Below are 14,733 nucleotides of genomic sequence, written 5' to 3'. Positions count from 1 at the left end.
GGGCAAATCCAATCCGGCTGATTACTGTTCCAACACTACTCTCTATCATCAGTAATGTGATGGAAAAGAATGATCAGATCTCTCAGTGGGTACTTACACTGCAATAACTTGATTAATTGATTGATTCATTGTCAAGAATACTGAAGTACAGTAAAATGCTTTGTTTATAAGCAGTACAGACAGATCACAGCAAGCAAAGAATATATAGATCAAAAATATTTAAGAGGCATATAGGTTACATTATTTGATGCTAGAGTCCACTCAAAAGTCTGATAACAGCTGGAAAGAAGCTGTTCCTTGCTGGTGGGTATGCAGTTTGAGATCTAACAGGACTACCTGGCTACAGCCTTGGCTCAAAGATGGAACAAATAACAGCTCTAATAGTGGTACAGGCAACATTTGACAAAGTACAGAATCATGGAGTCTAGCAAAATGGATATGAATGGGAATTGGGTGAACATTCTCAGCTGGTTAGAGTCATATGTAGTATCAAATGAAGATTGCTTCAGGTTGCTGTAGGTAAATTACCTGAGCTCCAAAACATTGCTGTTGGGCCTAAACACCTTCAACTGCTGCAAAAACAAAAGAAGAACAAAGAACAGTATGGCACCAGAACAGGCCCTTCAACTCACCAAGACTGTGCCATCACAAGACGCCTTTAAAAACCTTTCACCTCTCAGCAGTCTATATCCTACTATTCCCTTCCTATTCACATACCTGTCAAGATGCCTCTCAACCATTGCTACTGCAGCCACCTCCACCACCAGCTCTGGCAGTGCATTTCAGGCACTTATCAATCTATGTTAAAAAAATCTTGCCTCACATCTCCTTTAAACTTATCCAGTTTTTAACCTTAAACCTATGTCCACTAGTAATTGACATTTCTACCCAGGGAAAAAGCTGACTAACCATTTTATCCATGCCTCTCAATTTTGTATGCTTCTACTAGGTTGCCCCTCATCCTTTGGCATTCAAGTGAAAACAAAGTTTGTCCAATCTCTCTGCATAACCAATACCTTTCAAACCAGGCAACATCCTAACAAGTCATTTCCACAAACTCTCCAAAGACTCCACATCCATTTGGTAGTGTGGTGATCAGAACTGCACACAATTATATCAAATGTGACCTAAAGTTCCATACAGCTACAATATGATTTGCTAATTTTTATTCTGTGCCCTGACCGACAAAGGGAAATATGCTGTATGCATTCTTGACTACCTCATCCACTTGTTTCTCCACTTTCAGGAAACTATGGATGTGTACACCTTGATCCCTCTGTATGTCAATGCCACTAACAGTTCCGCCATTTACTGTATATTTCCTTCCTGCCTTCGACCTCCCAAAATGCAGCACTTCAGTTGTCTGGATTAAACTCCATCTGTGAATTCTCTGCCCAAGTTTCCTGCCTAATTATATCCTGCTGTATCATCTGGCAATCCTCCTCACCAACCATAGCTCATTCAATCTTTGCGTCACTCGCAAACTTACTGATCAGGCCATCTACACACACACACACACACACACACACACACACACACACACACACAGTTCCAGACAGAAAAACACCCTTCCACCACTGCTCTATGACTAAGCCAGTTCTATATCCATCTTATCAGCTCACCCTAGACTCCACGTGACTTCTCTCATCATAAGGTTAAAAGTAGAGATATTCACTAGTGCTCAGGTCAATTTATAACTCCACAGATAATGAAGCAGTCTGTGATCTCACGCAGCAAGACTCAGATCGGTCTGTTAAGTGGCAAATAATATTCCTACCACATGATTAATAGGCATCTGTTCTTGACAATGAATTCCATTACCATTTCTGAAAACCATGATGCTGATGATAGGGCTGAGTTTGCAAGGATCACGACTGGCCAAAAATGTAACTGAACCAGGCGTGAAAATACATTGGTAACAAGAATGGGTCACAGACTGTGTCACAATGTGGAGTTGGAGGAACACAGCAGATCAGAGGAGCAGGTAAGTCAACATTTTGGGTTTACACCCTACATCACTAAGTAACTTGCCAATCTAACCCAAACAGTCAACATCATAGTTGAGAACACGGCACAACATTGTGGGCTGAAGGGCCCGAACTGTGCTGTACCGTTCTATGTTCTAACTCCATTTATCTAGAGGAGAATAGATCTAACAGCAATAACTCAATACAATTGGTCAAAGGATCCAATTTCTCAGTTGTATTCAGAGGAAAAATTCACTGCAGATGGAGACTTCAACTGGCTTAGGTGAGATTCTAAAGAATGTTAGGATTAATAAAGGAGGAGCTCCCAGGCTGCTATGGGTGGTTTGGCAGGAGATTACTGGGGCTATATATATTTTGCTGGCTACAGGTGAAGTGCCAGATGATTATGGATCAGTTAGTCTGACAAGTGGTCAGAAAATTATTGGGAACAAAAACTTAAGGAAAGGATTAATCAATACATGAATAAACAGGGACTGATCAAGGATGGGTGATGTGTTACAGGGACATCCTGTCTGACTAATTTAATTGACAGTTTTTTTGAAAAAAGTGGCTAAATATATTGATGAGGGTAGTGTGATTGATGCAGTCTGCATGGACTTCAATAAGGTCTTTGACAGGATCCCACATGAACGCATGATCCAAAAGGCAAGACCCCATGGACTCCAAGGCAAACTGAATGCAAAATTGGCTTGCAAATAGGAGGTAAATAGAACATAGAACATGGAAAAGTACAGCACAGTACAGGCCCTTCGGCCCACAATGTTGTGCCGTGGAATAATCCTAATCCATAAATAAAATAACCTAATCTACATTCCCCTCAATTCACTGCTGTCCATGTGCATGTCCAGTAGTCGCTTAAACGTCACTAATGACTCCGCTTCCATGACTACCACTGGCAAACTATTCAATGCGCTCACAACTCTCTGCATGAAGAACCTCCCTCTGACGTCTCCTCTATACCTTCCTCCTAACACCTTAAAACTATGACCCCTCGCGGCAATCAATCCTGCCCTGGGGAAAAGTCTCCGGCTATCGACTCTATCAATGCCTCTCATTACCTTGTACACCTCAATCAGGTCACTTCTCTTCCTCCTTCTCTCCAGAGAGAAAAGTCCGAGGTCAGTCAACCTCTCCTCGTAAGAGGAGCCCTCCAAGTCCAGGCAGCATCCTGGTAAACCTCCTTTGCACCCTCTCCAAAGCCTCCACATCTTTCCTATAATAGGGCGACCAGAACTGGACACAATATTCCAAGTGTGGTCTCACCAGGGTTTTGTAGAGCTGCAGCATAACCTCGCGGCTCTTAAACTCGATCCCCCTGTTAATGAAAGCCAAAACACCATATGCTTTCTTAACAACCTTATCCACCTGGGCGGCAACTTTGAGGGAGCTATGCACTTGAACACCAAGATCCCGCTGTTCCTCCACACTGCCGAGAATCCTGCCTTTAATCCTATATTCAGCATTTAAGTTCGACCTTCCAAAATGCATCACTTCGCATTTATCCAGGTTGAACTCCATCTGCCATTTCTCAGCCCAGCTCTGCATTCTGTCAATCTCTCACTGAAGCCTGCTACAGCCCTCGATACTCTCAACGGCACCTCCAACCTTTGTGTCATCAGCAAACATACTAACCCACCTCTCAACCTCCTCATCCAAGTCATTTATAAAAACTACAAAGAGCAGAGGCCCAAGAACAGAGCCCTGTGGGACACCACTCAGCACTGACCTCCAGGCAGAATACTTACCATCTACAACCACTCTCTGCCTCCCATCAGCCAACTAATTCTGAATCCAGACAGCCAAATCACCTTAAATCCCATACCTCCTGACTTTATGAATGAGCCTGCCGTGGGGAACCTTATCAAATGCCTTGCTGAAGTAAATGGTGATGATGAAGGATAGTTTTTGAAATTGGAAGCCTGTGACAAGCGGTGTACCACAGATTTCGCTGATTTTATATACATTACTGACTTGGATGTGCGCATAGAGGTATTATTAGCAAGTTTACAGATAGTACAAAAATTTGTGGTCTTGATGAGTGAGGCAGATGGTCTTAGGAGACGGAATCATCAATCACATGGAAAACTGGACAGAGCAACAGCATATAGAATTTAGTTCAGATAAGTGCAAGGTGATGTATTTTGGGAGGTCTAATACAGGTAAGATATACACAATGAGTGGAAGGTCCTTAGGAAGCGTGGAGGAACAAAGGGGCTTTGATGTCCAAGTTCGTGGATCCCCAAAGCAGCTTCAGCACGGACAAACAGTGTGTGAAGGCAGCATTTGGGATTCTTGCCATCAACAGAATAAATGAACAAAAATCTTGTTACAATTTTATAAAACATTGGTTGTAACACAGATGGAGCACTGTGTGCAGTCAGTATTGGATAGACATGCTTACACTGGAGAAGGAGCAGAGGAGATTGACTACGATGTTGCCTTGGACGAAAAGTCTCAGTTGAGGATTGATTAGGCTGTGTTTGTTTTCCTTGGAGCGGAGGCCGAGAAGTTCTGATTGAGGCATACAAAATCAAGAAAGGCATGGGGAAAAGATTCTTGCAATCTACTGCCTAAGTCGAAGACCAGAGGGTATACGTTTAAGGCTAGCAATAATTGATTCAGAGGTAATCGGAGGAAAATCTTTTTCACTCAGCAGATGACAGATATATGGAATGTGCTGCCTGAGAAGGTGGTGGAGGCAAGTTCACTTGCAACATTTAAGAAGCAACTGGATGTGTACTTAAAATGCCAAGCTATGGATCAAGTGCAGGTAAATGGAATTAGTGTAGCTTGGCGTTTATTGGTCACCAAAGACATGGTGGGGTAAAGGGCCAGTTTCAATGCTGTATGACTCTATCTCATCACTTTTAAATGTTCATTTCCACCAACATCATTATACCCACATCCCAGCAGATAATACCATCTACAAAATACAGTGTGGCAATTCACCAAGATTCCTCAATGTCACCTTGCAAGTCTGTGACCTCTACCTCTCAGAAGAACAAGGGCAAAAGGAACATTGGAACATCACACCCTCCAAGGTGTAGACCATTCAAACATATCGCTGATCTTTCACTGTCACGAGTCAAAGGGTACCTTTCTCAACAATGCATACAGAAACTGCAGTGCTTTAAGGATTCTTGCTCAGCATCAGCTGCTAGAGGGAAATGAATGCCAGCCTAGCCAGCGATACTCACACCCTGGTAACCAATTTACAAAAAAACACAACCGTGCACTCAATTAGACAATAGACAACAGGTGCTGGAGTAGGCCATTCGGCCCTTTGAGCCAGCACCACCATTCATTATGATCATGGCTGATCATCCACAATTGGTATCCTTGTCCTGCCTTATCCCCATAACCCTTGATTCCACTATCTTTAAGAGCTCTATCGATCTCTCTCTTGAAAGTATCCAGAGACGTGGCCTCCACTGCCTTCTGGGGCAGAGCATTCCATATATCCACCACTCTCTGGGTGAAGGAGTTTCTCCTCAACTCCGTTCTAAATGGCCTACCCCTTATTTTTAAACTGTGTCCTCTGGTTCTGGACACACCCATCAACGGAAACATGTTTCCTGCCTCCAGAGTGTCCAATCCCTTAATAATCTTATACGCCTCAATCAGAGCCCCTCTCATCCTCCTAAACCCAAGTGTATACAAGCCCAGTCGCTCCATTCTTTCAACATATGATAGTCCCGCCATTCTGGGAATTGACCTCGTGAACCTATGCTGCACTCCCTCAATAGCAAGAATGTCCTTCCTCAAATTTGGAGACCAAAACTGCACACAATACTCCAGGTGTGGTCTCACCAGGGGCCTGTACAGCTGCAGAAGGACCTCTTTGCTCCTATACTCAATTCCTCTTGTTATGAAGGCCAGCAAGCTATTAGCTTTCTTCACCGCCTGCTGTACCTGCATGCTTGCTTTCATTGACTAATGTACGAGGACACCTAGATCTTGTTGTGCTTCCCCTTTAACTAACTTGACTCCATTTAGATAGTAATCCGCCTTCCTGTTCTTGGCACCAAAGCGTATAACTGCACATTTATCCACATTAAACTGCATCTGCCATGCATCTGTCCACTCACCTAGCCTATCCAAGTCACCCTGTATTCTCATAACATCCTCCTCACATTTCACACTTCCACCCAACTTTGTGTCATCAGCAAATTTGCTAATATTACTTTTAATGCCTTCGTCTATATCATTAATATATATCTTAAACAGCTGCGGTCCCAGCACTGAACCTTGTGGTACCCCACTGGTCACTGCCTGCTATTCCGAAAGGGGCCCATTTATCACTACTCTTTGCTTCCTATCAGCCAGCCAATTTTCAATCCAACTCAGTATTTTGCCCCCAATACCGATTGATGAAATAATATGTGGCCAGACAAACTTCACTTGATCCAAAGCAGTTTAAGTGATATTTTTAAATCAACCTGCTCAGATGTGCTATGCCACACCTCTACAGATGGTACTTGGTCCCAAATCTTCCAGCCCAGATGTATGGACAATACCACTGTGCCACAACAGCCTTCAAGGGCCATGTATGTAATTTGTGTAACAGAAGCCATGGCTCACCTTCTATATTGGTTTCAATTCTCTACCTACAAAGTATGAGCCACAATTACCAAGATATATCTGAAGATAGTAGCTGCAGTCAAACTGTTGATATTTTCAATTTCCAACTGAAAGCCATAAAAACTTGGAACAAAAACAGAAGTTGCTGGAAAAGCTCAGGAGGTCTGGCAGCATCCATGAAAAATAATGAGTTAATATTTCAGGTCCAGTGACCCCTCCTCAGAACTGACAGCAGCTGAGGAAATGTTGGTTTATGTGCAGAAAATAGGGAGGGGGATGGGGTAGGGAGTAAATGATAGGATACAGCCCGAAGAGAAAGAACAGTTGGATAGACAAAGGAGTTGATAATGAACTGGTTAGGCTGAGGAGTTGTTGATAGGTTCAGAGATAGTAGGAACTGCAGATGCTGGAGAATCCGAGATAACAAGGTGTAGAGCTGGATGAACACAGCAGGCCAAGCAGCATCAGAGGAGTGGGAACGCTGACACTTCGGGCCTATGTAGGGACGAGGCCCGAAATGTCAACCTTCCTGCTCCTCTGATGCTGCTTGGTCTGCTGTGTTCATCCAGCTCTACACCTTGTTAGTTCAGTTGTTAATGGGGACAGTTAGTGAGTAACAATAGGTAGTGTGTAATGGCAGGCTGTGATAACAAGGCCTGGGTGTGTGGGGTAGGGGGCTAGGACATGGGCGAGTTTAGGCTCTAAAATTATTGACTGTGATATTGAGTCCAGAGGGCTGAAGGGTCCACAAGCAGAAAATGAGGTGTTTTTCCAGCTTGCATTGAGCTTCACTGCAACAATGCAGCAAGCCAGACACAGATGTTGGCTAGGGATCAGGGTGGTTTGTTAAAGTGGTAGGCAACTGGTAGCTCAGGGTTTTTTTGGAAGCAGAATGTATAATGTTCTACAAAGCGGTCACCCAATCTGCACTTTGCTTCCCCAATGCAGAGGAGACCACAATGTGAACAGTGAATGCAGTAAACTAGATTCTGGGAAGAGCAGGTGAATTGTTGCTTCACCTAGAGGGTATGTTTGAGCTCTTGGATCGTGGGGGAGGCTGAGGTAAATGGGCAGGTGTAGCAACTTTGCTCGTTGCAGGGGACGGTGCCATTTTTTTTGCGGGGGTGGGAAGAGGAGGAGGAGTAGGAAGAAGAGGAGGAGGAGGAGGAGGAGGAGGAGGAGGAGGAAGTGGAGGAGGAAGTGGAGATGTCAAGTGTGAACGAAGAGCATACCAGGGTGTGCCAGGGGGAACAGTCTCTGCAGAAGACAGACAAGGGAGGGTCAGGAATGTACGAATGGTAGCATCTTGGTGATGGTGATGGAAATGGAAATGGCGTTTATTGATCTTCCGGACTTGGATGCTGGTGGAAATGTATGTAAGGACAAGGGGCACCCTACTGCTTGTGCAGGAAGGAAGATAAACGGTGAGGGTGCAAGTATGGGCGATGGGTCGGACCTGGTTGAGGGCCCTGTCGACAATGGTACTGGGGAATCCTCACGAGGAAGAAGGTGGATATTTCAGAGGCTCCCTTGTCAAAGTTGGCCTCATCTGAACATATGCACCAGAGGCAGAGAAGCTGAGAGAATGGGATGGAGTCCTCACAGGAAACAGGGTGTGAGAATGTATAGTCCAGGTAGCTGTAGGAGTCAGTGGGTTTTACAGTGGATATTAGTGACCAGTCTGTCCCCAGAAACGGAAACAGAGATATCGAGGAAGGGATGAATCAGAGAGGGACTAGGTGAAAGTGAGGGCGGGGTCGAAATTGGAAACAAAATCAATGCATCGATGCAACAACTCAAAAGATACCCATGGCCCTCTGGAACCTTCCTCTTCTCCCCTTCCCTGCAACTCCACACCCTCTCCCAACCCCAACTCCTGTTGGGCATTCACCATCCCTCCTAACATCTCTTACTTCGATGCTGAACTTTTCTGTACTCAGCTTTATTCCTCTGCGCCCCCAATTTAATGAATTGAGCATGACATGATGTTGAACTCTTCTTCCGCTGTCTTTGCCTCCATGCTCATTTCTTTGGAGAAGAGTCCTCTCTATGACCCACAGACTCCTTCACCCAGTACCACCACACTCCCTCCACGTGAACCCCTCCGTGTGGCCTTTTACCTGCACTCGATCTGTTCATGTTATTTTGATTGCCTCTGGAGGGAATAAAATGCTTGTTTAGTTTAAAATGTCTAGTTAAGAAAGATTGGACCATCAACAGTCAAAGCATCCTCGCAGTACTTTATAACCAGAGTTGCTGAAACAAGACATGAAACCACAATGTCAAAGCAAAACACTGAATGCTGCAAGTCTGAAGGATCTCGAACATAAATAAATCAGGACCATGATGTGTAAAAAGGCTATTCTACAGACTAAATCCTACTGTCAACTGCCTGTGTAAATTGTACTGGAGCAAGGAATTGAGGAAGAAATAAGACAATAATAATTGGAAAGCTACAGCGAAGAAACTCACAATAGAATTATGTAAAATAAGTAACCACATTAGGCAAATCTGATATTTCTGTACAAAGCTATGCAGCTCTGGCAGGGTGACACGTTTATATTTAAAACTGCTCATGGTTCTTGGTTTGTAATTATTCATCAAATTTAATTGCAATAGCTCAAAAACTTATTAAACAATAAACCCATTACAGCTTTTACAAATGAATTTAAAAAGCTTGGCTTAATTCAGTCACTTCCCGAGACACTGACTAGCCTTTAAGACATGTCGTTACATGGACAGAGGGAGCGTTATTCATAGATGATCTAAAATATTACTGAATCACTGGGACAAAGTATTTTAGCATACATTCAGCTAACCTTTTAAGTAATACGTTACAGCATAATATGCAAATTTTAGAAGCATTCCACTAGACATTGTTCAACTTAATTAACAGAATTCATCAAATGTTTATATTGTACCAAGTTATTCTTGAAGTTATGAAATATATATTGCAGCATCCATGGTTAAGGAACTGAGATGCTATGTATCATATATGGATATACATTTCCAAAAAAAATTCAAATAGTCTTAGGAGTCTAGATTCATAAACCATAAGTAGCAGAAGTAGTTAACATGCCCATGGGGAAACAAAAATGCAAAGAAAATGCTGACATTCAATTCTAGAGGAGGAATAAAACTTGCTCGTAAACAGGGTGATGGTGGAGGGATGATTTTGTAATTGGAAGCCTGTGGCCAGCAGTAAATGACAGATACGTGCTAGGATCCTTACTTTTATTATTTCCATTAACAACTTGGATGCAAATGTAGTAAGTATAATTAAGTTTTCAAATGGCACAAAATTTGGCAGCACTGTTGATAATGAGGAGGATGGGCTCAGGCTACAGTCTGACATTGATCAGGTGGTAAATTGGCATATGGAATTTAATTCAGATAAGTGCATGGTGATCATTTTGGGAGGTCTAATAAAGGTAGGATAAGCACAACGAATGGTAGGACCCTAGGAAGTACAGAGGAATGAAGGGGCCTGTGTATACAAATCCTTCAAGCGTGAAGGTATCAGCACAGGCAGACAGTGTTGAAGGAAGCATCCTGGATGTTTGTTTTCATTAGCCAGGGTATAGAATATAGGAACAAGGAAGTCTTGTTACAACTTCATAGAACATTGGTTAGGCCACAGATGAAAGACAGCATCTAATTATTTTTTCCACATTATTGGAAATATGTGATTGTACTGGAGAGGGTGCAGAGGAGATTCACCAGAAGTTACTTGGGATGAAAAGTCTCAGTTATAAGAGGAGACTGGATAGGCTGGGTTTGTTTTCCTTGGAGCAGAGGAGGCTGAGTAAACAAAATCATGAGAGGTACAGACAGAATAGATGGTGAGAATCTTTTCCACGTGGCAGATGTGCTGAAGTGCAGAAGGCATAATTAAGGTGAGGAAGTAGTGATTTGGAGGAAATCTGAGAAAAATCAGAGGTTGGAAGATGTATAGAACATGCTGTCTGAGGGGGTGGAGGAGGCGACTACTCTTCCAACAAATTAGGAAGCAACTCAATGAGTATTTAAAATGCCAAGGCATTACAGGCTATGGACCAAGTGCAGGTAAATGGGATTAGTGTATTTTGGTGTTTGCTGGTCACCACAGACATGGTGGGCCAAAGGGCCTGTTTATACGTTATAGTGACCCTTTGAAAAGTAAAGAGGTTGCATGAAATGTATATACAGCCTTGGTTAGAAACATTAGAGCTGATGTGAAAAAGTTTGATAAGAATCATACTGGGAGTACTGAAACAGGCTAGGGCTTTTCTCAAGAAAGTTGAAAGCTGTGGGTGGCCAAAAGGTAGGCTTGATACAATTCAGGCTAAGAGGACTCCATTTGTTTGCAGTCCAAAACTAGGAATCAAAAATATAACATGGTCACTAATAGATACAAAAGGAATGCAGAGAAATGGTTAGAATGAACACTTGCACAACCACTTGGGCTGAATGGCCTACTCCTGCACTGTGTATCCTATGCAATTCTTAAATAATCTTGCACAAATTCAGCTCATCCAATGTTGAGCAGCAATACAGAATTTCAGAGATAGCTATGTTTCCCCAATTCACTGGGATGTTAACTTTTGTTCAAGGAAATTTAAGCTTTGTACTTTTGAACAGGAAGTTTTATCCCCTTATGACCCTTCATCTTGTTCTTACCTGTTCTGAATGCATTGCTTTATACAGAATTCAGCTACACCGTTGATAATGACTCAACGGCACTTTGTATTAGCGTCATTTTTATGTGAGAACCTAGATATTGAACATCAACAAGTGGTTTGATTGCGCACATTTAGGGTTAGGAGTAAATGGGTGGCGCTTTAATGCCAGGCTTGACGTTGCTCCCAAGTGAAATATTCAAATATGTACTTTCCAGACAGAAACACTGGGTAGCATATCAACAAGGTCTAATGGAAGAGGAGTTCTGTCTGCAGAGAACTGCCTGCAGAATAGCCTGAATTGTGAAGGCCTCAATTTTCATAGGCAGAGACATACTGACCAAGTAGCATTTCCTTCTTAAACATCAGCTGGTTAAAGATGAATAGAATCTAGGGCTTTGGTTGCTGCATGTTCTAAAAGGCAAATTCCACTACTTGAGATAATACTGTAGCCTTAGCTCAAACGTGGAGAAAAACCCAAGTCCAGAAGTAAGGGGAGAGTTTAATGTCAAGTGCTGCAATATGGCAAGAAGGAGCCCAAGAAAAATTGAACTCAATGCCAATCACTCCAACTGGAGTCAAATGAAAGGTGGTTGAAATTGTTGAACTGACAAAAGTAACTCACCACCTGACTTCCCAATAATATCCACCATTTACAAGACACAAATCAGACTAATGGAATACTCGCCACAGGCCTGGATGATCACAGTTCCAATAACACTCAGGAACTTTGACACCATCCACATCAAGACACACAGACAGTTTGCTTCATTGGCAACCCAATCACTAGCTAAGATTCTAACTTCCTAGTGCACAGTGGCAGCAGTGTAAATCATCAAGGTGCACTTCAGTAACCACCAAGCTTCTTTCAACAGTAACTTCTGAACCACAACCTCTGCCACTTAAGACAGACAAGGGCAGCAGAATATGGTCACCTCCAACTTCCCTTCCAAATCACATACCAACTTGACTTCAAATTACATTTCAGCAATGGCAAAAGAACAGGATTCAAAGTCATGGAATTGCCCTCTAAATAGCACTGTGTGCACCCTATGCCAAAATGGACTGAAGCAGTCCAAGGCAGCTGCTCACCATCAGTTTTTACCCCCCAAGTATAAATTAGCCATTAGCAACAAATCCTGATCTTACCAGGAACATTCATATGCCATGAAATGGCCAAAAAAAAAACTCACCTTCCAAAGTCACATAGTTTAAGGACAGCTGTTTCAGGATCAAGCAGTAGATTCTGTGGTTTAATATCCCGATGGCAAATTCCAAAGGAATGGATGTATGCTAAACTCCGGAACAGCTGATACATATACAACTAATAAAAAAGAAAAATAATTTTCATCAATTATTAGAACAGACTTCTTCAGCTTTGACTACATAGCTAGAAGAAAGAAAGAATTGCATGCATGTAACATATTTACTAAAGGACATCTCAAAGTACTTTATAACCAAGTTACAAAGGATATGTGAAATTGATTTTCTACAGAGCAATATCCTACTAACAACTGATATGATAATCTGTTTTTGATGGTTTTAGTTGAAAAAATGCTCACAGCAAGATAATTTCTTATGCTTTGTATCTATATACTTGAGAACAGGACACAAGGTCTCCATTGATCATCTCAAAAAGGTGGTATAATGCTCTCATGAACTGCATTTAATAATGTCAAATTAAACTACAGTTTTGCACCCAAACTGACATTCAACCTGGAATTAGATGATCTCCACAGATGCCATCAAGACTAAGAGAGTGCAGATCAATTGCCCTGGTTAACCGGTCTTAAAAAAAACTCAATTTTCATGCTGCAACTGTACAAAATGCTAGTGCAGCCTCATTTGGAATATTGCGTGCAGTTCTGGTCACCCCATTACAGGAAGGATGTGGAAGCATTGGAGAAGGTGCAGAGGAGATTTACCAGGATGTTAGATAATAAAATGTGATGCTGGATGAACACAGCAGGCCCAGCAGCATCTCAGGAGCACAAAAGCTGACGTTTCAGGCCTAGACCCTTCATCAGAGAGCATCTCCAGTTCCCATTATCACCTTTACCAGGATGTTGCCTGGTCTGGAGTGCAGGCCCTATGAAGAAAGGCTGAGGGACTTGGGTCTGTTCTCATTGGAGAGGAGGCGGCTAAGGGGGGTGGGGGGGGGGGGGGGGGCAGGGGGGGCGGGGCGGGGCGGGGGAGGGATTTAATAGAGACATGCAAGATGATCAGAGGATTAGACAGGGTGGACAGTGAGAGTCTTTTTCCAAGGATGATGACTTTCAGCTTGTACAAGGGGGCATAGCTACAAATTGAGGGGTGATAGATTCAAGACAGATGTCAGAGGCAGGTTCTTCACTCAGAGTGGTAAGGGCGTGGAATGTCCTGCCTGCCAATGTAGTCAACTCAGCCACATTAGGGGCATTTAAACAGTCCTCGGATAAACATACGGATAACGATGGGATAATGTAGGGGGAGGGGCTTAGATTAGTTCACAGGTCGGCGCAACATCGAGGGCCGAAGGGCCTGTTCTGCGCTGTATTGTTCTATGTTCTATTATCTGGTAATCCAACTCAGCTTTAGATAAATTAGCTGCTTAGCATGCCTAAAGAACAGTCACTGGACTTCGAATTTATTCACTGCCCATGATGTATTTTGAGACACGAAAGTTATAAGCTAAACGACTGAAATGTTCATTTAGTGCCAGAGTGGATTTTGAAATCCTGAAACTACAAGCTTCTACAAAGCCTCATCTTGTGCAACGCTTTGCATGTCATACTGACATCACCTTAAGCTAGATAATAAATGTTTGAAATTGGTTCATTCCATGAATTACATAATATTGTATTACAACATATCACAACATGGTTAACAGTGCATAGAATCTGAGATCAAGTTCCAGGTTCAATTCTTGGTTTGCACTGAGCAGTTAGATGACTTCAGCTAAAGCAATGATAAGAACAATGCGGCCAGATTCTCCAATCGGAAGACAGTCATTTCAGTAGCACAGATAAGAACTGCACATTGGGTCTGTGCAGAAATGCCAAGCAATTGGCTCCACAGGAATTGCCGTGAAAGTTGAAAGATGGGCAATTATTTGGCATTTAGAGCTCAACTTGGAGTATGTGCTGGAAACTCCAGCGGGTTCTAACCAATTTAATTTAATAATTCTTCAGGGAAAAAAAATAAAGAATGCCTCCATCTTGCTGTCACCCTGCTTTCTTCTCCCCTACCTTCTTGACCTCCAATCCCACACATTTCTATGACCCTATCCATCCTCACCCGTCTTGCATATTTACCATCTCTCAGTACCTGTGAAAGTAGCTTCAGGACCTCTAGATCCTGTATGGAGCATCATCTTAAGCTATGCAATAAATGTCTGCAATGGGCTTATTACATTTTATGGATTTATTGGGAAAACAGTATGACTTCAACACAGATCCTCTTCACTGCTGGCTGCATGGATTCCTGAGCAATGCTAGACTGCTTCAGCCGAGCAGGACTCCGCCTCA

General features: G+C 42.8%; 1 protein-coding gene across 1 annotated transcript in view; it reads right to left on the bottom strand.

Annotated features, from left to right (window-relative positions):
• The window catches only part of gsk3ba (glycogen synthase kinase 3 beta, genome duplicate a), a 183,844-nt gene that overhangs the window by 42,322 nt on the left and 126,789 nt on the right, over positions 1 to 14,733 (bottom strand). Inside the window, exon 5 of the mRNA XM_048540399.2 lies at positions 12,421 to 12,551. Within this exon, the coding sequence (XP_048396356.1) occupies positions 12,421 to 12,551 (131 nt within the window). The remainder of the gene's footprint in view (positions 1 to 12,420; positions 12,552 to 14,733) is intronic.

The sequence above is a fragment of the Stegostoma tigrinum genome, chromosome 12, assembly GCF_030684315.1.
Source record: "Stegostoma tigrinum isolate sSteTig4 chromosome 12, sSteTig4.hap1, whole genome shotgun sequence".
NCBI classification, from domain to species: Eukaryota; Metazoa; Chordata; class Chondrichthyes; order Orectolobiformes; family Stegostomatidae; genus Stegostoma; species Stegostoma tigrinum.
Note: the sequence above shows the minus strand (reverse complement) of the source record. Positions and strands in the feature narration are given on the sequence as shown.